At 39.8% G+C, this 23652-nt stretch overlaps 1 protein-coding gene across 3 annotated transcripts in view; it reads right to left on the bottom strand.

The window, feature by feature from the left end:
- Window positions 1-2426: 2426 nt before the first annotated feature.
- The window catches only part of DCLK2 (doublecortin like kinase 2), a 196176-nt gene continuing 174950 nt past the window's right edge, over window positions 2427-23652 (bottom strand). For 2 of the 3 annotated variants that reach the window (XM_077279306.1, XM_077279305.1), the window contains 2 exons: window positions 22193-22306; window positions 2427-6602 (listed from right to left, as the gene is read on the bottom strand). In XM_077279306.1, coding sequence (XP_077135421.1) covers window positions 6459-6602; window positions 22193-22306 — 258 coding nt within the window. In that variant the 3' untranslated portion in view covers window positions 2427-6458. Of the gene's footprint in view, window positions 6603-12134; window positions 12224-22192; window positions 22307-23652 lie in introns of all 3 variants that reach the window. The other variant, XR_013219927.1, reaches the window with a different exon arrangement.

The raw sequence follows: 23652 nt of genomic DNA, 5'->3' as shown, positions 1-23652 counted from the left end.
TAAGTTCCTTTGGGGGTCTAGTTTCCAAAATGGGGTCACTTGTGGGGATTTTCTACTGTTTAGGCACATCAGGGGCTCTGCAAATGCAACATGACGCCCGCAGAGCATTCCATCAAAGTCTGCATTTCAAAACGTCACTACTTCTCTTCCGAACCCCGACGTGTGCCCAAACAGTGGTTTACCCCCACAAATGGGGTATCAGCGTACTCAGGAGAATCTGGACAACAACTTTTGGGGTCCAATTTCTCCTGTTACCCTTGGGAAAATAAAAAATTGTGGGCTAAAAAATCATTTTTGAGAAAAGAAAAATTATTTTTTATTTTCATGGCTCTGCGTTATAAACTTCAGTGAAGCACTTGGGGGTTCAAAGTGCTCACCACACATCTAGGTTAGTACCTTGGGAGGTCTAGTTTCCAAAATGAAGGTCACTTGTGGGGGAGCTCCAATGTTTAGGCACACAGGGGCTCTCCAAACGTGACATGGTGTCCGCTAATGATTGGAGCTAATTTTCCATTCAAAAAGCCAAATGGCGTGCCTTCCCTTCCGAGCCCTGCCGTGCGCCCAAACAGTGGTTTACCCCCACATATGGGGTATCATCGTACTCAGGACAAACTGGACAACAACATTTGGGGTCCAATTTCTCCTGTTACCCTTGGGAAAATAAAAAATTCCGGGCTAAAAATCATTTTTGAGGAAAGAAAAATTATTTTTTATTTTCATGGCTCTGCGTTATAAACTTCTGTGAAGCACCTGGGGGTTTAAAGTGCTCACTATGCATCTAGATAAGTTCCTTGGGGGGTCTAGTTTCCAAAATGGGGTCACTTGTAGGGGAGCTCCAATGTTTAGGCACACAGGGGCTCTCCAAACGCGACATGGTGTCTACTAACGATTGGAGCTAATTTTCCATTCAAAAAGTCAAATGGCGCGCCTTCCCTTCCGAGCCTTGCCGTGCACCCAAACAGTGGTTTACCCCCACATATGAGGTATCGGCGTACTCAGGAGAAATTGCCCAACAAATTTTAGGATCCATTTTATCCTGTTGCCCATGTGAAAATGAAAAAATTGAGGCAAAAATAATTTGTGTGTGAAAAAAAAGTACTTTTTCATTTCTACGGATCAATTTGTGAAGCACCTGAGGGTTTAAAGTGCTCACTATGCTTCTAGATTAGTTCCTCGGGGGTTCTAGTTCCAAAATGGGGTCATTTGTGGGGGAGCTCCAATGTTTAGGCACACGGGGCTCTCCAAACGCGACATGGTGTCCGCTAAAGATTGGAGCCAATTTTTCATTCAAAAAGTCAAATGGCGCTCCTTCCCTTCCGAGCCCTGCCGTGCGCCCAAACAGTGGTTTACCCCCACATATGAGGTATCAGCGTACTCAGGACAAATTGGACAACAACATTCGTGGTCCAGTTTCTCCTTTTACCCTTGGGAAAATAAAAAATTGTTGCTAAAAGATCATTTTTGTGACTAAAAAGTTAAATGTTCATTTTTTCCTTCCATGTCGCTTCTGCTGCTGTGAAACACCTGAAGGGTTAATAAACTTCTTGAATGTAGTTTTGAGCACCTTGAGGGGTGCAGTTTTTAGAATGGTGTCACTTTTGGGTATTTTCAGCCATATAGAACCCTCAAACTGACTTCAAATGTGAGGTGGTCCCTAAAAAAAATGGTTTTGTAAATTTTGTTGTAAAAATGAGAAATCACTGGTCAAATTTTAACCCTTGTAACTTCCTAGCAAAAAAAAATGTTGTTTCCAAAATTGTACTGATGTAAAGTAGACATGTGTGAAATGTTATTTATTAACTATTTTGTGTTACATAACTCTCTGGTTTAACAGAATAGAAATTAAAAATGTCAAAATTGCAAAATTTTCGCCAAATTTCCGTTTTTTTTCACAAATAAATTCAGAAATTATCGACCTAAATTTACCACTAACATGAAGCCCAATATGTCACGAAAAAAAAAATCTCAGAACCGCTAGGATCCGTTGAAGTATTCCTGAGTTATTACCTCATAAAGGGACACTGGTCAGAATTGCAAAAAACGGCCAGGTCATTAAGGTCAAAATAGGCTGGGTCATGAAGGGGTTAAAGGGGTCTGAATACTTTCCGTACCCACTGTATATTTATCTGTAGCTTTGCCGCCATAAAAGGCGGGGGGCCCAGAAACATTTCTTGCACAGGGGCCCAAGCTGTCAGTGTCCGCCCCTGATTTTAACCCAGACATTATGCGGTCCTCAGATTACATAGCTAAACCCTGCTAACAGATTCCCTTTAAGTTTAGAAATCCATATGTTAAATCTGTATCATATACACAATGTGTGATAAGAGAGCTAAATTATACTGCACTGATAACAATACAGCAATGGCCATCAATGACAACGACTAATCATTATCAATGCAAAATAATAAAGGAATACAAGCATGAAATTCCATGAAGAGGATGTTTATTGAAAATATTTGACATGTCTAGTACAAAATGAAAGCCATATACTGAGAGGTTCTAAAACAGGACTTCTGGAAATATGAGTAGCAAATACATGAATAGATAATAATACCTTGTGAAAATGTACCAGAAAAGTGCAACAATGCCTAAAAGAAACACTCTTATGACTAAACTATAACATTCATATGGAGAACCTTCAGACTATTACTGCTCTTTTCTCTGTCCTTATAAATTGTTACAATCTGGCTGTCCTTAGAAGAGGCATGACTTATCTTATGGGGCTATTGTTCCCGGTAGGTTTATTGATGCTTAAATAATTGGTAGATACATTTTTTATTAAATAGCTCCACTATCTTATTTTCTTATTAATCAGCAGAATGAGTCTTGTAAAGTGCAGTTCACATTATTGTATATATTTTGGAGACACTTTAAGCAGCTATGTCTTTTTCAGAATATGGCATAATATATATAAATGAAAATCAAATTTGTTGTGCCATTTCATAGGAAACATAGTGAAAAATCTAGCAGGAATTGAAAGAGTCAAGTGGGTGGTTCCCCTTTGATTTCTTCCCGCCACACTTGACAGATTTTTCTCTTTACGTAAGAGGCAGAATCTTGTTAAATCACATGACCTGTCATTCAAGCTGGAACCACCCCCTTGACTCTTCTCCTTGTTCTTGGTTGATTTTTAAACTATTTTTTTTTCCGTAATGTTGCAATGTTTCAGAGAAAATGACAGTTGTCTGTAACATAGGAGCCTGTTTGTTTTGCATGCTGCCTGTGGATAGGGCATGCATCTTCTTACAGGTTCGCTACGTTCTGGAAAAGACAAAAGAAGAATACTGGCGCACATGGAGCATCACCAATACAGATCAGTAGAGGGATAGCAGAAGTGTTAACCGATGATGCTGTGCTGGGTGCATGACAAACCAGAAATCTTAGCAATCATACATCAAGCTGCTGAATCCTGGGGTCTTACAAAGATCCGGACAGTGAATGTAATGGCATCATATTACACGCAAACGTACAAACGACCATTGTGATTGGTGCTGCTTCGTCAAATGCACAAAATGCATACAGCGAAGTGCTAAAGAGAAGGACTTATTTTTAGTTGTAATGCATTTTGGAGCAAGACCGACTCCTTCTTCAGGATGGAATGTGCAGATCAAGAAAACAATGTACATAGAAACAAAACACGATACGTTTTACATCCTGGGGCATTTTGATCTTATTGATGGAGTTGGTCAAACTCTGAAACGTGTTGCAACTTTAAAATGAGACATTCTTCACTTTATTGCTTCACTGTATATGCATTTTATACATTTGGGAAGCAGCGCCAATCAAGATGGTTGTTTACTTCCTTTGCAGGTTCTCCTTAAAACTAGTAATGTGCCCAATCTCTTCACTGATAGAACTGCATGTTCACTGCAAGACCAACAGGGTCAATTGTTCTTTTGGGGACACAATGATCATTCCATTCCCCCCCCCCCACTCATTTCCTTATTAAACTTGGAACACAGACGTTGTGTTACTACACAAAGAGCCACAGTTTGCAACTCATGTCTCATATAATATCCATCTTCTAGATGTCATCTGACTATAAATCATCAGTTTCGACCACATTTCAACTGTCCCTCTAACATACCGTATGTTATTTTGTTTGCTTTGAGATTTCTTACCACTATTTTATTATGTATGTGAAATACAGTCGATAAAAGATATGGCCACACTTACAGGGACAGTTCTGCTAACATAAGAATGATAAATCTACTTTTCACTACACACAGCATGGATAGGTTAATTTTCATATGAATGTGTATGTACTGTTGACTATGTGCATAATGGACTCTTTTTTTGCATAGTATAGACCTAGTTGTGTCTGTTTAGCTGGTTGCTCACATTTTAGCAATTGTTATCTGGCCTTTCTGTTGAATGCATCCTTATCTGCTCTTGCCATATTATAGAACAGCTATATTCTATTGCTTACTACTGCTTTAATAGGAAGTAAGCTAACCCTTGGTCTTCGATTTTCTGCTAGACAGAAACATAGAATGACAGGCACACCAACGCATACCATGCAAAAAATATTTCCAGGTCTACTTGCCTCGAAAGATTACTAAATTTGGTCAACAGTCTGGGAAAACATAGATGAAGAGGGGCTTTAGCAATAGTTAAACTATTTCCAGGTGTGGTCATACCGGGCAGTGGGGCCCAATATTTGTTTTCCCCCTTGGGCCATTTCTGAATCACCTTGCTTGTTAACATTGCAGTTCGCCTGTAGAGAAGAGTTCTACAAAGGTTGCTGCTTCTCACTGAGGATATGATCAAACTGAGTTTTTTGAGGAGTTTAATAATGGACATTTTTTCAAGTGGAAACCAGTTCAGGAAATGTTCCTTTTTTGGGAGCATTTGAGGCTATATTTTCCTGAAAATTTTTATTACAGATTTTGAAGTGTTCTTTTGAAGCATTTAGTTTTCCTTGGTTTTTTTTTTTGCAATTTTTTTCTTCATGTGTCAAATTTGGAGGGGATTCCAGGAGGAATCCACCTTAAGTAACATGCACTTCTTATTTTCCACTGAGTGTTTTTCAAAACATGAAGAGGACAAAAAAGGGGATTAACAATGAAATGAATAGGAAGTGTCTTTTAAATGGTTTTGAAGTGAGTTTTAAGTTTTTTTTAAGGAGATCAGCTACAAAAAAACCCTCAGTCGTAACAAAGCCGAAAAAAGAAGACTTGACCAAGACAAAGCACCTTCTCTCAAAAAGCCCAACATCTCCCTCTATGATAAGTTTTCCTTTGCCAATAATGTATTTATATGATACTTCCATTACATTGTACAATATTACAATGAATGACTTTTTTCCTGAAACCCAGCATACGTGCTCACAAATATCGCAAGCGCCCAACCTTTCCATGTCATTGTAGCATGAGTGGACATGAACCATGATTGTCTTCACCGCCTTAGAGACTGGTGGATTTCTTTATAATGTGTAATAACAGAAGACCCTTGTCTATATATAGTAGCATAACTAGTACAAACCATGCATTGCAGCGTGTTCTAACCAGATATGGACTTTACTAATCTGTGATGCAAGTTGTTTTTTTTTTTTAGATTTTGTGAAACAGTGAACACAGATTATGGATGTATTGAAAAAAGAAAGCTTTAATGCTAGAAATATCTATTGATTATGACTAACAATGGTAACAATTACCCCTAATTGCACATTCCTGCTTGTAATCTGGATACTGAACAATATTTTCAGAAAATGTTTTTATTTAGTTGCACTTTTGCTGAAATCAGGTTTTGTACGAAACATGCAGCAAGTTCTACATTCCTTTCTGTAACAGAAAAATTAGCAAGGTTTTTTTTTTACACAAATAATCGTAAAATCCAACCAAAGTAGTCACACAGCAATCAATGGAAGAACGTGTCTCCAAATAAATACCCACTTCTCAATATCATATACCCCTTTCACCAAAGGTCTGGAATACTGCAGAATGGTAAGACTTAGCCCATTACATTGTAGCACTTTAACGATCCACAGTATGAATTTATTATGTCTTAAAAAACTAAAACTATAGAGAAAATGAATCCTTCGAAACCCTCTCCCCCCAAAAAATACTACTATCGTCAGTGCTGAAATTAGGAACTGCTGTAGAGAAAATCTTAGTAGTGTTAACAAATCAGTAGCCATTTGACCAGCACTTCCACTTCAGAAACTACAGTAACTAATACAGAAATGTATAGAAAAGTAGCTATTCCTTTCAGACACTTCTCAACTAATGCTTCCTTCCAAGGAGGGATTGTTCAAGTCTGACTCTAACTAACTCTAGTGTGGTCCCTTATTGACTTTAATGAAAACTGGTGGAAGCCAGTGTATGTGTTGCGGTAATAAAAAAGTAAACATGACGAAATAAGAACAGCTATCGCCCACCGAGGATGGTCATCGGGTAACTTTATGGTTAGTGAATGCATTGCTCAGTAGACAGTAATCTGCTCCAGGCTTGAATCCATCACATCAATTTGGTAGACCCCAAATCCAAGTGAAGGTCATCAGCCAGTCCTGTTCCCGTGCTGGTTTTCTCCCGGTCAGTGGTACCATTGTCATCACAGCGTTTACAGTAAGCAATCTGCCCTTGTTTATCAAGAGCTGTGTTCTGTAGAAAGAAATGATTAACGTATATAAGAAAAAAATACACGAAAAAATTAGAAAGTAATGCGAGATACTGATTAGAAGCATGCACAGAAAAGGAGAAATAATAATGACCAGGATTATGTGATCTTCCATCAAGAGATCACTCACATGGTTGGTAACCTCTGAACCTAACCTTAGATCTGATCACTTTATGTATTTCTATAGCTTTGAAAATAATAGATTCTATTTGATGCAAATCCCATTAATTAGAACACTTCCCAAAGTATTTTATTTGGTTTTACTGTCAGAAAGTCAAACTGTGAGTCATTTTCTAGGACAGTTTAGATAGTTTGATACTTTATATCATTTTATATATTGGTATGACACTAACAGTACACACAACAAAACATGCTAGTACACTTTGTGCATGGAAAACAACATGACATTGAACTAGATCAATGGAAAACACATAGAGCAGGTTATACTGACTGACAAAGCTGCTGCACACCTCCATGCAACACAGGATTTAAAGGATGCCTGTCAGCACAAAATGACTGTTCAAACCAAGCACAGGAACTCGGTGCACTCCTAGAATTGCAAACAGTTGAGCGCACCCTCCCACCTACTTGATTTTAATCTTCACCCTTCCCTATCTCCTGTAAAGACAGAGCTGTCAATCAAGTTAAAGAAGAGCAGAGACAGATGGGAAATAAGTAAGTCGGAAGGTACACCGGACTGTCTGGCCTTGCCAATGGTGCACTGAGCACCTGTGCTTGGTCTGAACAGTCATTTTTGCTGAAACACTTCAGCTAAAGCAATTTCCAGCTTCAGTGAATAAGTCTTACTCCTTGTAAATTGAAAAAATATTCACATATTCTAATATTTGTGTATCGATTCAAGAACAATTTCCAAGAACTGCTGTCTACCAGTAAATGTAATGTTTCAAGTTGTACTTCCAGGGAATATCTAGGATGTACACACTTGGACAAGTATAGTTACCTTAAAGGGGTTCTCTGGGAATAGAAAAAACTAAATAACTAAAGGAAATGTCATTATAAATAACTTCCTAAATACTTTTAATTAGCAAATGTCAATTGTTTTGTTTAGGGAGGTAACCACTATTAGGGAGGTAACCACCATTGAACTACAATGGCCGCCGCCTTTTTTCACTAAGAGAAATGTTTCCTAGAAAACATTGTTCCTGTGAGCATGTGCAGCAGGACAGGAGCCTGTGAGAATGTGCAGTAGGACAGGAGCCTGTGAGCATGTGCAGTAGGACAGGAGCCTGTGAGCATGTGCAGTAGGACAGGAGCCTGTGAGCATGTGCAGTAAGACACGAGCCTGTGAATATGTGCAGTAAGACACGAGCCTGTGAGCATATGCAGTAGGACAGGAGCCTGTGAGCATATGCAGTAGGACAGGAGCCTGTGAGCATGTGCAGTAGGACAGGAGCCTGTGAGCATATGCAGTAGGATAGGAGCCTGTGAGCATTTACGAAAACAATTGTAATTTGCGAATTAAATATATTTAGGAATTTATTTACCATGACATTTCCTACAGTTACGTATTTGTTTACTTCCTGGACAACCCCTTTAACAGTATTGTTATCACAGATCTCTCTGGTGATGAGCTGTGTACATGGGTGATCATATGGTGAGGATACATATTTTTTTTTCCTCCCCTTGAAGTAAACAAAGAATGTTTCCATTTATTGCATGATCAGAAATCTAGAGAACTGTGATGAATTGATGCACAAAACATAATATAAAGGCCTAAGAATGCAGTTTATTTGCTGCAACCAGAAAATGCCTTTAAACACAAACAATATTTCCAGTGTCCAGTAAATAATGGCTACTGATGTATGTGCCATGCAGAGGGTAATAATAGCAGGAGAGCCAACAAGCCACTCTTCTTATAAACTTGACCTGTATGGTATATAGCCTGCAATAACTGTTCTGGCCACATGGTGGAAAGCCATGCCCACTGCAATGCATAGGACCCTGGGCCTGAAGTCGCACTCATTAGTACTAGCTACAGAGGTACGCTTAACATTCCATATTAATGACTAGTACATAAATCTATATTTAAATGACATGTTTGGAAATTTGGCTATTTTCCCCCTCAGTAACACAATCTCACAGTTTATATAGACAGGCATTATTACATTTCCTTCTCTCTAGTGAACAGGGTATTATGTTATGCATTTATGCAGCAGGTAAAGCATTGCAGATGCAGTTAGTACATACCATTGTCCTGGAACTAAGCAGAGGGGAAGCAAGGCAGGCATTTGGAAACAGGAGGGATGGAGGAAAGAAGCAAGGGATAGAAACTAGACTTACTAAAAGCAAAGTCAACAACACTGAATACAATAGCAACAACAATGTATGTACATGTATATACAGTACTAAAGGCTGCACCATCTTATCCCTCAAGAAATGATATACGTGTCTGTACATAAAATTTATATTTTACACGTAATATAATACAATAGTTAATAATGACCAGTTCAATGCTGGTGTTTAAGAATACAAAATAATAATGAATTAAGACTCCTCTTCTGTAAGCAACAATAATTAATGACTGACAATAAAAACTGTAGAATACTAAGAAAGAGAAAAAGAAGTGCCCTAAAGGGAATGTGTCATCAGAAAAAGACCTTATGTATACATACAGTCTCCTCAACATTGAAATTGGAACACCGAGAAGGGGAAGTTGAAGCGTAATGGAAATGACTGGTTCTATAGACATGTTAATAAAATACAAATGATAAGAAAATGCAAATGGGAATCATGTGGCCTGGTGTCATGTTGAAAAATGGCTCCTGGGACACCTTGGAGAGATGGCCGCACCACTGGTTTCACCACCAAATCAATGTAATGCCGAGCTGTTAGTGCATCTTAAATGAACACTAGAGGGGTCCGGCTACTGTAAATTATGCCACTGTACACCATAATCCTGGGAGCAAGACTGGTATGACATTCCCTTGTGAGGCTTCTTTATGGCGTTGTCTATGTAGTAATCAGACCAACCTCCGGCCATCATTGGTAGACCTCCAATCCGAGCCGCCAGTGATGGTTTGCACTGCAGTATGATGACGTTTGAGAGTGGTAGTGTGAAGTTAATGGAACACCAGCAGCTGGAAGTCTGATTTATAGCCCAATGTGATACAAATGCTTTCAGCTGGATTGTGGAGACACTGGAGCTTTAGGCATGGTATGTGATGCCCAATTTCAACAGCAGCATAAAATGGATAACTAACTACACACCATTCTTCTAATCTGACGATCCGTCCATGCAAAGGTTCGCCTCTTGATGCTTGTGCACCTCTTGATGTCATTCTAGTTCATCATTCTTCCAACCACTGGTACACATAATGTTGAACAATGCTGACATCTCGGCCTACATGTGTTGCGATCTTCCTTGTGTAATAAACCAATGTCCCTCAGTTCAAGGATTTTGACCCTCTTAGTTTGTGACAAGTGGGGACAACTGGCACTGCGACGAACAGGAGGCATCACACAATCATCCCCACAAGACTTCATCCAGTTTTTGAGGTTTCATGTGGCTTAAAACATAGCTTTTAATCGGGGTTTTGTGCACCTTCCACAGATTAGGTGGAGTTATGTGCTTGAAAACGTGATCATTAGATCTTAGTGACCCCTGCTACTTCCTCAATTTTCATAGCCTAATAGTTTGCTCTTTTTGGTTATGCTATTTCAATTTTGAGGAGTGTTTATACAGTATATATCAAGAAATCTTGCAATTTTCACACAGGCCACTAAGCCTAATACTATACTCTTACTTCATTTTTTGTACAAATGACTTTTCAGCACTCTCAGTCATCACAGGCTCGAATGCTTTGAGAGGTAAAACCCCTATAGACCATAGGTAATCCACCATTAAAAAAGGTGATTATTACAGCTCACTTTACCTTTACAATGACCCTTGCTCAGATTAAAGAGAGACCAAAAATAATTCTATAATTCTTGGCTGCTTCTAAAGTACAGGTAGTCCACTTTTAGACTTAGTGGCAGGTTTTACAAATTGCAAAATTTCAGAAATTTTGCCTTTACATAAGTAAAATATATATTTTTTAATACAGTTAACATAAAAACCTTAAACAATTGGTCACTTTCTGATTACACAGTCCCTTTACCCGTTTGTTTACTCATTTGTGATAAAAGTACATTAATGTAATCTTTTACCATGGAGAACTGATAGACATTTCTCTTCACTGATATGAGTCAAATTGTGTTTTATTTGTTGTTTGGTTCAGTCTTTCAAAAGAATTCACTTTATCACTTTTTTAAAGGGAACCTGTCACCAGGTTTGGCAGATGTGAGTTACGGCCACCACCTTTCAGGGCTAATCTACAGCATTCTATAATGTTGTAGATAGGTTTCCTATTCGACCTGCAAGAGAAGAAAAATAACTTTTATCTCATCTGGAGGCGGTCCGGTCAGATGGGTGTCCCAGGTCCTGGTCTGGCGCCTCCCATCTTCTTGCGATGCCGCCCTCCTGCTTGCTTCATGAGGATGACGCGTGTCCCTGCAGCATCCACATGGGCTCCCCGGCATCATGCTCCTGTGCAGGTGCACTTATCTGCCCTGTTGAGGGCAGAGCAAAGTACTGCAGTGCGCAGGCGCTGGGAAAGGTCAGAGAGGCCCAGCGCCTACACACTGCAGGAATTTGCTCTGCCTTCAACAGGGCAGATAAGTATGCCTTGCGGGGAGCGCGATGCCGGGGAGTATGTGAAGCAAGCAGGATGACGTCATCGTAAGAAGATGGGAGATGCAGGACCTGTGATACCCATCGGACCGGTCCGCCTCCCGCAGGTGAGTATAATAAAAGTTATTTTTCTTCTCTTCCAGGTCGCATCAGGGGCAGATATACAGCATTATAGAATGCTGTAGATAATCCCTGAAAGACGGTGGCTGTAACTAGTATCAGCCAAACCTGGTGACAGGTTCCCTTTAAGCCATGGTTAATTTTTACCCTAATTTCTCAATAATGAAATGAGCCATATTTTAATAAAATGTAAAAAACATTTGACTGGTGGTCTGCAGTTAAGAGAATTAAGACTCCATTTTCTGTTCAACCCTATTAACTTAACACAGATGATTTTATAAAGAGCTACTAAACTTTATTTTTAGTTAGTTATTAATCAGCCTTTGAAAGCTTAAATTACAAATATTCATAAGTGATCAATAATTACAAAAGAGTGAAATTAATTTTATATATATTTTGGAAAAAAATAATCTAATAATGAATGAATACTGGTTATGTCCTAACTTCCTTGACTATCACAGCTGAGCATTAAAGAATAAGAGATAATATAACGATTATCTGTTCAGTATTCATAAATTCAATGCAAATGTAGAATTGTTAGGTGGTTAGCAGAAATCCTTTACAGAAACAATTGTAAAGACTGCAGTGCTGTAAGACAATTTAAACTTTCCCCAGCAAGAATTGAAGAGCAGTGTGAAAAAAGAAGCCGAGATAAGGGTCAGGCAGAGTATTTCTTATAAGATTGTAATACAATATAGCTGTATACCAAGCCTCTGCTTCCTTCTCATCGTCACTGGCCCAATATTAATGCAAGAAATGGAGGTCAGAAGTTCCTTGTTACAAGTCAAACTCAAACTGTGAAATAAATGTAGACAATATCATCTTAAAGCTTTTCAGAGCTAATTTTTTTAGTTGTATTTTACTTCTCTTTAAAGAGGCTTTCAAGTAAATTAAATATAATCATTGTATTAGGAGAATCAAGTTTTTAATATACTCATTAATTTGTAACTGTTTTTAAGGTTCTTGCTGGCAATGGGGGAAACACACCTCTAAGCCAGGGGTCTCAAACACGCGGCCCCCGGGCCGCATACGGCCCCTGAGGCAGGCATCTGTGGCCCACGGTGCATGCTAGAAGAGAGGAGGCGGCACAGAGCTCTAGGAGTTTCACAGCTGCCCACAATGCATGACGCTTTGCCATGGATAATAAAGCCGCGCGTCGCCAAGCAGGAAGACGTGCAGCAGTGTGCAGCACCTGTGACGGTCGGAAGTCACTCTGCGTATCCATGGCGACGCGTCATGCATTGTGGGCAGCTGCGAAACTCTCAGAGCTCTGTGCTGCATCCTCTCTTCTAGCGTGCACTAGGCTGGAGCAAAGCATTGCGGGGGGATGCAGAGCCTGGCTGGGAGGACAAGGTATGGGCTGTTATATACTACGTGGGCTGTGTTATATACAACATGGGCTGTTATATACTACGTGGGCTGTGTTATATACTACATGGGCTGTTATATACTACGTGGGATGTGTTATATACTATGTGGGCTGTTATATACTACATGGCTGTGTTATATACTACATGGGCTGTGCTATATACTACGTGGACTGTGTTATATACAACATGGGCTGTGTTATATACTACGTGGGCTGTTATATACTACGTGGGCTGTGTTATACACTACGTGGGCTGTGTTATATACTACGTGGGCTGTGCTATATACTACGTGGGCTGTGCTATATACTACGTGGGCTGTGCTATATACTATGTGGGCTGTGTTATATACTATGTGGGCTGTTATATACTACGTGGCTGTGTTATATACTTTGTGGGCTGTGCTATATACTACGTGGGCTGTGCTATATACTACGTGGGCTGTGTTATATACAACATGGGCTGTTATATACTACATGGGCTGTTATATACTACGTGGGCTGTGTTATATACTACGTGGGCTGTGGTATATATTACGTGGGCTGTGCTGTATATTACGTGGGCTGTGTTATATACTACGTGGGCTGTTATATACTATGTGGGCTGTGTTATATACTACGTGGGCTGTTATATACTACCTGTACTGTATTAAGTTTGAAAGGAATGCGCCCGCCAGCTTAATTTTTTTTTTATGTGCGGCCCATTTACTCTGCTGAGTTTGAGACCCATGCTCTAAGCAATCTTCTGTGAGCTAAAACATTAGCAGCATAAATTGCAATCCTCTCTGTTACAGTGTAGTCACTGGAGCTTAGTGCATTTAGCTCAGACATTTGTTTAAAGGGGTTGTGTGATCTGAAAAAATCTTATCTCTAATATTTCACTTTAGTTAAACAAGCATTTTCTTAAATTTTCATTTATTAAACAAAAGGAAGACATTGCTTCTGGTTAGGTCACGTCCTGTTCTCAGACGCCATACCCTTTGGATAAAATTCCACTCAATATATAGTACCCATCATGACTTGTGCAGGGTTAAACCGAATGTCAGAGCCAATATCATACTTAAGCCTCATTCATACATCCGTGTTTCACACATGTGTTTTTTTTCATGGATACAACACATATTCATTATAATACATGTCCATGTTTTTTGATGGATAATGGGACCATGCAAAACTCATGGAGACATGTCTGTTTTTTTATGGTATCATAGATGAAAAGAGCCAATATAAGTCTATGGGTCTGTGAAAAACAGGTACAGCACATGGATGGCATCAGTGTACAGTCTGTGTACTGTATGTAGTCAATATTGCAAAGGTTAGGAGAAGCTTTATCATTTATTTATCCATCTATAAAAAACACTGACACAATAATAGTAAAAACAGACACCCGGATCAAATACTGATGACACAAAAACTGATGGAAAAAACAGACTCACGGACCAAACACTGATGGTAAAAACAGACACAAAGACGAAACGCTGACTGTAAAAACAGACACACGGACCAAACACTGATAACACACTGATGGTAAAAATGGACTCACGGACGGAACACTAATGACACTCTGATGGTAAAAACAGACACACGGACCAAACGCTGATTGTAAAAACGGACACACGGACGAAACACTAATGACACACTGATGGTAAAAACAGACACACGGACCAAACACTGATGATACCAGTACCATTTTTTAATGTATGTGTTTAAACACAGTTGTGTGAATGAGGTCTTGATGGGCTTTCCCTAATGAACAATGTACATTTTAATTATTAGATATTGCAATAATAATAACTTCCACAATTGGATGTGTTAACAAAAAAATGTTCCTGTGCTGAGATCTACTATATAATTGTCTAAGGGTCACTTCCATCTGTCTGTCCTTCTGTCTTTCTGTCACGGATATTCATTGGTCGCGGCCTCTGTCTGTCATGGAATCCAAGGCGCTGATTGGTCGTGGCAAAAAGCCCACGACCAATCAGCGACGCGCACAGTCCGGAAGAAAATGGCCGCTCCTTACTCCCCGCACTCAGTGCCCGGCGCCCGCATACTCCCCTCCGGTCAACGCTCACACAGGGTTAATGCCGGCGGTAACGGAGCGCGTTATGCCACGGGTAACGCACTCCGTAACCGCTGCTATTAACCCTGTGTGTCCCCAATTTTTTACTATTGATGCTGCCTATGCAGCATCAATAGTAAAAAAATGTAATGTTAAAAATAATAAAAAAAACAAAAAACCTTCTATACTCACCCTTCGTTGTCCGCCGAGCTGCTAGCGCCGGTGGCCATCTTCCGTTCCCAGCGATACATTGTGAAATTACCCATAAGACTTAGCGGTCTTGCGAGACCGCTAAGTCATCTGGGTAATTTTGCAATGCATCCTTGGAACGGAAGATAGCGGCTGGCGCTAGCGGCTCGGCGGAGCTTCGGTGGATCCCAAGCGTCGGTAACCGCTTCCTGGATCCAGGCGCCAACGGAAGGTGAGTATATAACTATTTTTTATTTTAATTCTTTTTTTTTAACAGGGATATCATGCCCACATTGCTAAATACGTGGACTGCGCAATATACAACGTGGGCTGCGCAATGTACAACGTGGGTTGCGCAATATACAACGTGGGCTGCGCAATATACTACGTGGGTTGCGCAATGTACAACGTGGGCTGCGCAATGTACAACGTGGGCTGTGCAATATACTACGTGGACTGCGCAATATACTATGTGGGCTGCGCAATATACAACGTGGGCTGCGCAATGTACTACGTGGGCTGCGCAATATACAACGTAGGCTGCGCAATATACTACGTGGGCTGCACAATGTACAACGTGGGCTGCGCAATGTACAACGTGGGCTGCGCAATATACAACGTGGGCTGCGCAATATACTACGTGGGCTGCGCAATATACAACGTGGGCTTCGCAATGTACTACGTGGCCTGCGCAATATACAACGTGGGCTGCGCAATGTACAACGTGGGCTGCGCAATATACTACGTGGACTGCGCAACATACTACGTGGGCTGCGCAATATACAACGTGGGCTACGCAATATACAACGTGGGCTGCGCAATATACAAAGTGGGCTGCGCAATGTACAACGTGGGCTGCGCAATATACTATGTGGGCTGCGCAATATACTACGTGGGCTGCACAATATACTACGTGGGCTGCGCTATACACTATGCATACATATTCTAGAATACCCGATGCGTTAGAATCGGGCCACTATCTAGTAATCTTATAAATGTGCCCCTGCTCTGTACTGTGTAATGACCGTGTCTGATCGTACAGGGACATAGTCTGATTGTACCACATCATCTATCCATGGGAGGAAGCAAAAGAGAGGATATAGACAGGACAGCACAGGATCACAGCTGATTCTTTTTGTGAGGTAAAACATTTCCCTGCCTGTTTTTAAGCAATGTTTTACCTAACAGAAAGAATCAGCTGTGATCCCCTTCTGTGCTGCCTGTATACTCTTTTGCTTCCTTCCCTGCCCAGGAGCTGAGGTATAATCAGACCTTGTCCCTGTACGGGCAGACACAACCATTACACAGTACACAGAAGGGGCACATTTATAAGATTATCTCAGGACAGGTAGTTTTTGTAATCACATCCAATTGTGCAATATTATTGTTCAAAGATCTATTGATTAAAATGTTGATTAAAATTAACTTTGCTCATGTGAAAAGTCCTTTAAGGGCCAATCTGAATTACAGCTGTACTGAATATTCACAGATGAATTATTCTGGTGCATTGGAGTATATTCAGTAGGACTCTAACATAGAGCAGACTTAAGCAGGATGTGATCTAACGAGAAGAGAGATCTATAAAAGGGTACTTTTGTTTTAATAAATGTAAATTGGGAAAATGCTTCTTTGGCCAAAATCAGAATTCGGGGACTTAATTTTGAAACAACATTTCCATTTCTCAGCTGATAGGTCTGCACAGGTCATAAGCCTGATTTAGGTGAAAAATTAGAAAGGTTTAAGAAATCGAGTATTACACCAAATCTGTGCAAGCCTTTGCCTTTCTTACTAAACAAGAAAACAGGTGACATGAAGTAGATGTGGTCAAGCATGTAGACCCATTTATGACAAGAGTAAAATAGTATTGCAAAACTTCAGCGGCATATACTATAGAAGACACTCAGACAGTGAAACAATTGCTCCAAATCTTTTCATTTAACTTTCAAAAATTTTCACTATTTGTCCTCAAATTTATTGGTGCAATATACACCATAAATTCATGTTGGCCAATGTTTTCATTCACTGACAGCAAACAAATTTTGTTAATACATAATTGAAATGCAAAGAATATTGAATTGTGGCAGAACTTTCCATTGTACAATGATTACGTTTTGTTATCGCATTAAATCTAAAAAAACACACTGAAAACTAAACCCACCAAGCTGAAAGCCACAAACTCCCACAATGGGTTTTGCAGGCCTAAATAGAAAAACAAGTGTGGCCTCTACCAAATTTAAGTGTTGCACTTAGGTTTCACACACAGAATTTTTGTGGAAGAGCACCACTTTTTCTGTGAATGAGGTGGCTCTTTTTGGTCTCTGTACCTTCTATTCACTAGGAAGAATCCATCATAAAAATATGAAATAAATAATTTAATATTAGGGATGATTTTTGTTATCATAATAAGTGGAAACCATACAGTTATTGAGCATGTTGTAACCAGAATCTTACAGGGAAATGTAGTGTTCTTTTTGATATTAATACATGCCATATGTGGGATGCTAACTCTCACGCTCATACTTTATTTCTTCTGCTATAGTTTATCATACATTTAAAAACATTTTTACAGTTTTTGTAACTAGGAAATGCACATTGATTATATTTCTCTAATAGTTTCCTTTCATTTGGTAATATTAGCAATATTTTGTCATTTTCCATGAGCTATCACATGTGAGCATTTATTACAAACTGTGAAAGAAACGTGCTGGAAATATTTGGCCATTTTTCATGTAAAATCTACAATATCAGTTTGCAGCTTTAAAAAGTTGGAGGGTATTTGTCGTTGGAAACCATAAATTGAAGCTTGAGGGAGATAATTTGCATATTTCTGGTGCATTCCGGGAAGAGTCACAACAAGTCTGAAGATTTTTGGGTGTAGCTGGATCGAGCTGCTTGAAGAAAATCGTCAAACCAGGAAATGAAGCTCGAGGGAGATAATTTGCATATTCCTGATGCGCAAATCTTTACGGCGATTCAACAGAAATTCATTTTGTTCAACATGGAGAAGGAGATTACCAGTATGGTGTGCTGCAATGTGAGCCACAGGTTTACAAATTTGCCAGAGAAAAAGACAACCTTTACTTGCCAGAAATGCAAGCTTGTGACTCTTAGAGGAAAAGGAGCAAAGTCTTCAGGAGAGAATAGTTACACTGAAGCTCATCAAAAATGAGGATTTCCTTGACAGAGCAGAAGAATATCTTCAGAATGTTGCAAGAGAAGAACTTTTCAGTGTTTCTGTAGAAGCTAATGACAGAGTAGAAATAACTATTCAGAATGTTTGGATAAAAGCACCTTTCAAAGTACTAACAGAAGAAGAGAAATGGAAGCATGTGACAAAAGACACAGGAGGATGAGGAAACAGTCCGCACCCATACCGCTACCAAGCTCTCATACAGGACAACTATGAAGTTGTACATCAAAAAAGTGCTTTGCCTACAAAGAACACTCCAGTAAGCAATCAAAAGCCTCTTGAGGGGAAAAAGAAGAACTCTGGTGAAGAAGAAATGGAGAGTGGTGGTCATGGGGGATTCCCTACTGAGAAAAACAGAAGCATTTACCGACTGGATATTACCTCACAAGTATTGTGCTGTCTTCCAAGTGCCCAAAATCAAAGATGTATCTGATAGGATATCAAGACTCTTCAGTGCTACAGACAACTACCATTCCCACTAATACACTGTGACAAAGTCACTGGAAAAGTACTAGAGGGGAGATATGTAGCACTGAGGTTGTTAGCTTCAGTAATATAAACCTAGGAAAAATCATCCAGCACACTAAGTGATGAGAGGGGTTTAATCAGCCATGTTTTGTGCTATGATGATTGAATAGCTGTAGAGTGGGAGGAGTCCAGGGGATAAATTCCCAGCCTTCTAGAGCATTTGTGTGTTAAGAAAAGCTGGACGTATGGAGATTGCAGGTCTCCTGGATTGAATGTCCTTTGCTAAAGGACATGGAATCTGGAATCTAAGCCAGTTGGGCAAACCAGCACTATTGTTTGGACTTGTTACTTTATTTTTTACCTTCTGTCGGGCAAAGGCTGTATTTACGTTTTCTGGCAACGTGGTTTATGAGGATTGCAATAAACCAGGCAGACTTTAAATATAAACGATTCCTGTGTCTACCTGTTTAAGAAGCCGAATGAGTCGACCTAACACAACACGTAGGAACAAATGACACAGCAAAAAGGACCATGAAACTACATGTAGAGACTTTGAAGTTCTAGGCCGGAAAGTGAAAAAACTGGGAGTGCAGGTCATCTTCTCATCCATACATCCAGTGGATGGACATGGACCAAGGAGATTGAACAGGATTCTACAGGTGAACAATTGGCTACATCAATGGTGCCACGAGCAATGTTTTGGATTTCTTGACCATGGAATGAATTATCTGTATGATGGACTCCTTGCTAGAGATGGGTTGCATCTTATGAAAACAGGAAAACACATATTTAGTAGACGGCTTTCTACACTCACCAGGAGAGCTTTAAACTAGAGCAATATGGGATGGGAAATATACGGCAAAAAATATGCAGCTAATGAATTCTTTTGAGAACCCTTCTATTAGTGGAAATAAAGAGCAAAAACAAATTTTGAATGAAAACAGAGAAACAAGAGAAACCAACTATAAACTAAAATGTGCCTATAAAAATGCACAGTGCATGGGGAACAAACAAGGAAAAATGGAGCTGCTAACACAGGAAGAGAGATATGATGTCATAGGCATCACTGAAACTTGGTGCAATGATACACATGATTGGAATGCAACCCTTGAAGGCTACAACATATTTATAAGAAACAAGATTAACAAGTGGGGAAGAAGTATTGCATTGTATGTTAGGAAAACCTATATGTCCACAGAGATCCAAGCTTCAGAGTATGGTAGTTCTGCAAAAACGGTTTGGGTAAGAATACAAGGAGAGAACAGAAAGGACACTACTGTAGGTGTTTACTACAGGCCACCTGGACAGACTGAAGATATGGATGAACTATTTTTACATCACATGTCTTTGTTTTCAAAAAAGTATTACATAGTGATCATGGGAGATTGTAACTATACAGATATTTGTTGGGAATCTCTCTCAGGAAAAAGTAATGGGTCCAGAAAATTCTTCTCTCGACTGACAACTTTATCTTTTAAAGGGTAGAAGAAAGCAAGAGGATAGGCCAACGTGGACCTAATTCTTACCAACAGGGAGGAAATGGTTGAGGAAGTAAAGTTGGCTGGGAATTTAGGAGGAAGCAATCATGCTATCCTCAAATATTACAAGAGGAGGAAGACCAGCGATTACTCAGACTTTAAGGTAGGACTTCAGAAAGGCAGATTTTAATTGACTCGGAAAGAAGGCACAAAATGTTCAATGGCTGGATGTTCTACAGGACAGAAATGTCCAAGAAAAATGGGAGATTTTGCTAAATGAAATTCTCACGATCAGTAACAATCCCGAAAAGAATGAAGAATTGGAAGCATATAAAGAGAACAGGATGGATGAACACAGAACTTAAAACACTTGCTAAAAAGGATAAAAGAAATGTATATTAAATGGGAAGAGGGAGCATATCTAAAGAAGAATATAATGCTGTCTGCATGTAATGCAGGGCAAGCTTTAGAAGAGCTAAAGCCAGTAATGAAGTGAGGCTTGCAAGGGAGACCAAAAGCAACTGTCATGGGTGTGTCAGAGGCTGTAGACAGTTGCACTGCATCTAGCTGCAGAAGGTCTCAGCGGTTGGCTTTGCAAACTCCTTCCCAGTCTTTCTGACTTTAGGACCCAGTGGCAACCTCACCCGGCTCTAGTTGACACACCTGGACCAGGGTGTTAATAACTCCCAGCTTGCTGCTGAATGTTGCGGGTGATATTTCCATTTCCCTGCTGAGGCTAGGAGCCATAGCAGTCGGCTATCTTCTTGCTGTTGCTGGAGGACGTCTGTGTTTCTTTCTGAGCCTACTCAAGCTAAGTGTTCCCCTTGTTTGTTTATCCCACCTATCTTTAGTGGTAGTGGGGACTGACTACAGCTCATCCTGTCCTCCCCTATGCAGGGCTTATCGCCAGTGTCAGGCAAGGATTAGGTATCCTGCTCAGTGATAAGTGCGGAACCTATATAGGGATGATAGGGCAGACAGGGTGATATTAGATCTGCCTGGGGTCTCCACTGCCCCCTTCCCTAGTGTTTGGTTCCCTTTCCCTTATCCCTTCCTGTTGCACTTAGCCTTTCGTACACTGTGCGTGACAGCAATAAAAAAAGATTTTGGGGGTTATGTCAAAAGAAAGAGAAAAGTCAAAGATGCTATTGGATTTTTACAGGATGAAAAGGGAGAAGTGGTCAAGAATGAGGTTGAGAACTTTTATAATTCCTATTTTGCATCTGTGTTCTCTAAGGCTATGTGGGCACGTTAAGTATTTGCTTGCAGAAATTTCAGCAAGGTTTCTGCATCTCTTGGCAGGAAAAACGTTGTAGCAAAAACGTGCATTTTTGTATGCATTTTTTGCATGTGTTTTTGTACAGCAATTAAGGTTTTCTTTAGCTAACTAAAGATATATTAAAAAAAAGTTTTGTGATGTAATTTCTTGGTTCAACACCACCTTTGTCATGCTGATGCAGTGGCATCAGGGTAATGGGATTAGGGCTTGGTGTCAGCAGCTGACATTGACACCAAGCCCTAGGTTTAGTAACGAATGGGTGTCAGCCCGATACCCTCATTACTAAGTCGATAAGTAAACACAAACATACACACAAACCTACACACACATTGTTACTAAGGATGATTTAATAGTTTCGGATAAGAGCTTATCCAAATAGCTTTAGCGCTTACTGAATAGCTACCTCGGTAACCTGGAACGCTCCCGATAATCAGCTGTTCAGCACCGCAGCTGCATGTGTCACGGCTGTGTGACAGTCACAACACATGCATGGAGAGCCGGTTTGTTGGGCCCTCCATGCATGTGTTGTGTCTGAGATAGTTTAGTGAATCCTGCAATGAGCAGAGGGTTGGACACTATGACCCTGGTGGAACCTTCCAACTATATCATTCTATAATTCTATGTTTGCTGAAGATAAAACAATCACAAAAATCCTATCAAATTGTGGGAAATGCATTGTTCTTTTATATATAAATCAGGAAATCTGTAACACTGCGGAACATAAACTATACTCACCATGATCACAGACACTCCAGCCATAGTATTATTGTCCTTGGGTAACGAGTTAAAATGCTGCTTTAATTTACCTGTGACGTCAACCTGCATATTATTCCCCAATGAGGCATCATCCTGTATAAAAAAGTACAGGGCCTATTAATTGGCATGGTAATCATATATACATCAATGCGCATCTTTTTAGTTGACGGAACACTTATTCTGTAGTACATTTTATTTATGGATTTTGGAGTCTTCTTGTTACCCAGCCTATTATTTTAATAATGTTGTGTGTTTGTTATTTAAGCAATTTGTGTATCAATAAAATGCCCAACAGTAGCATTGTTTCCTTTTTTGAGGTTCTCCAGTATTTAGAAGTTTAGCCTATAAGATTTGGCTCATGGCAGGATGTAACAAGCATGAATATATGCTGGACACTGAAATATCATTCCTAGGGTTCATTGTGTCAGCTAGAGAGTTTAAAATGGACCCTGGGAAGGTGCAGGCTATAATTGATTGGGCTCAACCTCGTGATCTGAAAGAATTGCAATGATTCTTAGGGTTCACTACTTACTACAGAAAGTTTATTAACACAAAAGGGGGCGGATATTAAGGTTTGGTCGCTGGATGCTGCTAGCTTCTTTGATAAATTAAAGGAGTGCTTCATGTCCGCTCTAGTTTTAATTCAACCTGATCTCCAGAAACCGTTCATCGTAGAAATGGATGCCTCAAAGGTTGGGGTAGGGGCTGTTGTCGATGTCAAGTTAACTTTTGAAGAATGGAGACATTTTTTGGAGGGAGCTGTTCATCCTGTTACTGTGGAGACAGATCACTATGTCGTACACTCATCAACATTGAAATTGCAACATCATGAAGGAAAAGTTGTGGAATTAGGGAAATTACAGGATCGATACACATGTTTCCTGCTTTCAGCAGGGAGTTGGACCAGATGACCCAGGAGGTCCCTTCCAACTCTACCATTCTATGATTCTATAATTCATGTTAATAATATATAAATGATGACAAAATGGAAAGAAATTCTAGAATGGTAAGGGGTTAAAGAGATATTTCTGTAGCTGATGAGGTATGACTCTGTGGCTTAGAATATGCAGTTTTTGCACAATAGATATAGGGGTGAAAAAAGATTAGGCTTGATGGATTTTACCCCTTGAGGACCAGGCTAGTTTTCATTTTCATTTTGGCTTTCGTTTTTTCCTCCCTTTATTCCAAGAGCTATAACTTTTTATTTTTCAGCTGATATAGTTCAAAGTGTGATAAAACAGCAAAATAAAGTGCAATTCTACAATTGTTTTTTTTTTCTTTTTAATTTAGAGAGTTACGGTAATTTTAAGGTAAAACTGGCCCAGCAATATGACTTTACAGGTCAGTATGACTACATAGATACCGAGCATTCATAGTTTTTATTTTAGTGGTGGAAATTTTTTTTTTTCCGCTTGTGTGGCCACTTTCCAAAAGTCATA

The sequence above is a fragment of the Ranitomeya variabilis genome, chromosome 1 (genome assembly GCF_051348905.1).
Source record: "Ranitomeya variabilis isolate aRanVar5 chromosome 1, aRanVar5.hap1, whole genome shotgun sequence".
In the NCBI taxonomy this organism is placed as follows: domain Eukaryota; kingdom Metazoa; phylum Chordata; class Amphibia; order Anura; family Dendrobatidae; genus Ranitomeya; species Ranitomeya variabilis.
Note: the sequence above shows the minus strand (reverse complement) of the source record. Positions and strands in the feature narration are given on the sequence as shown.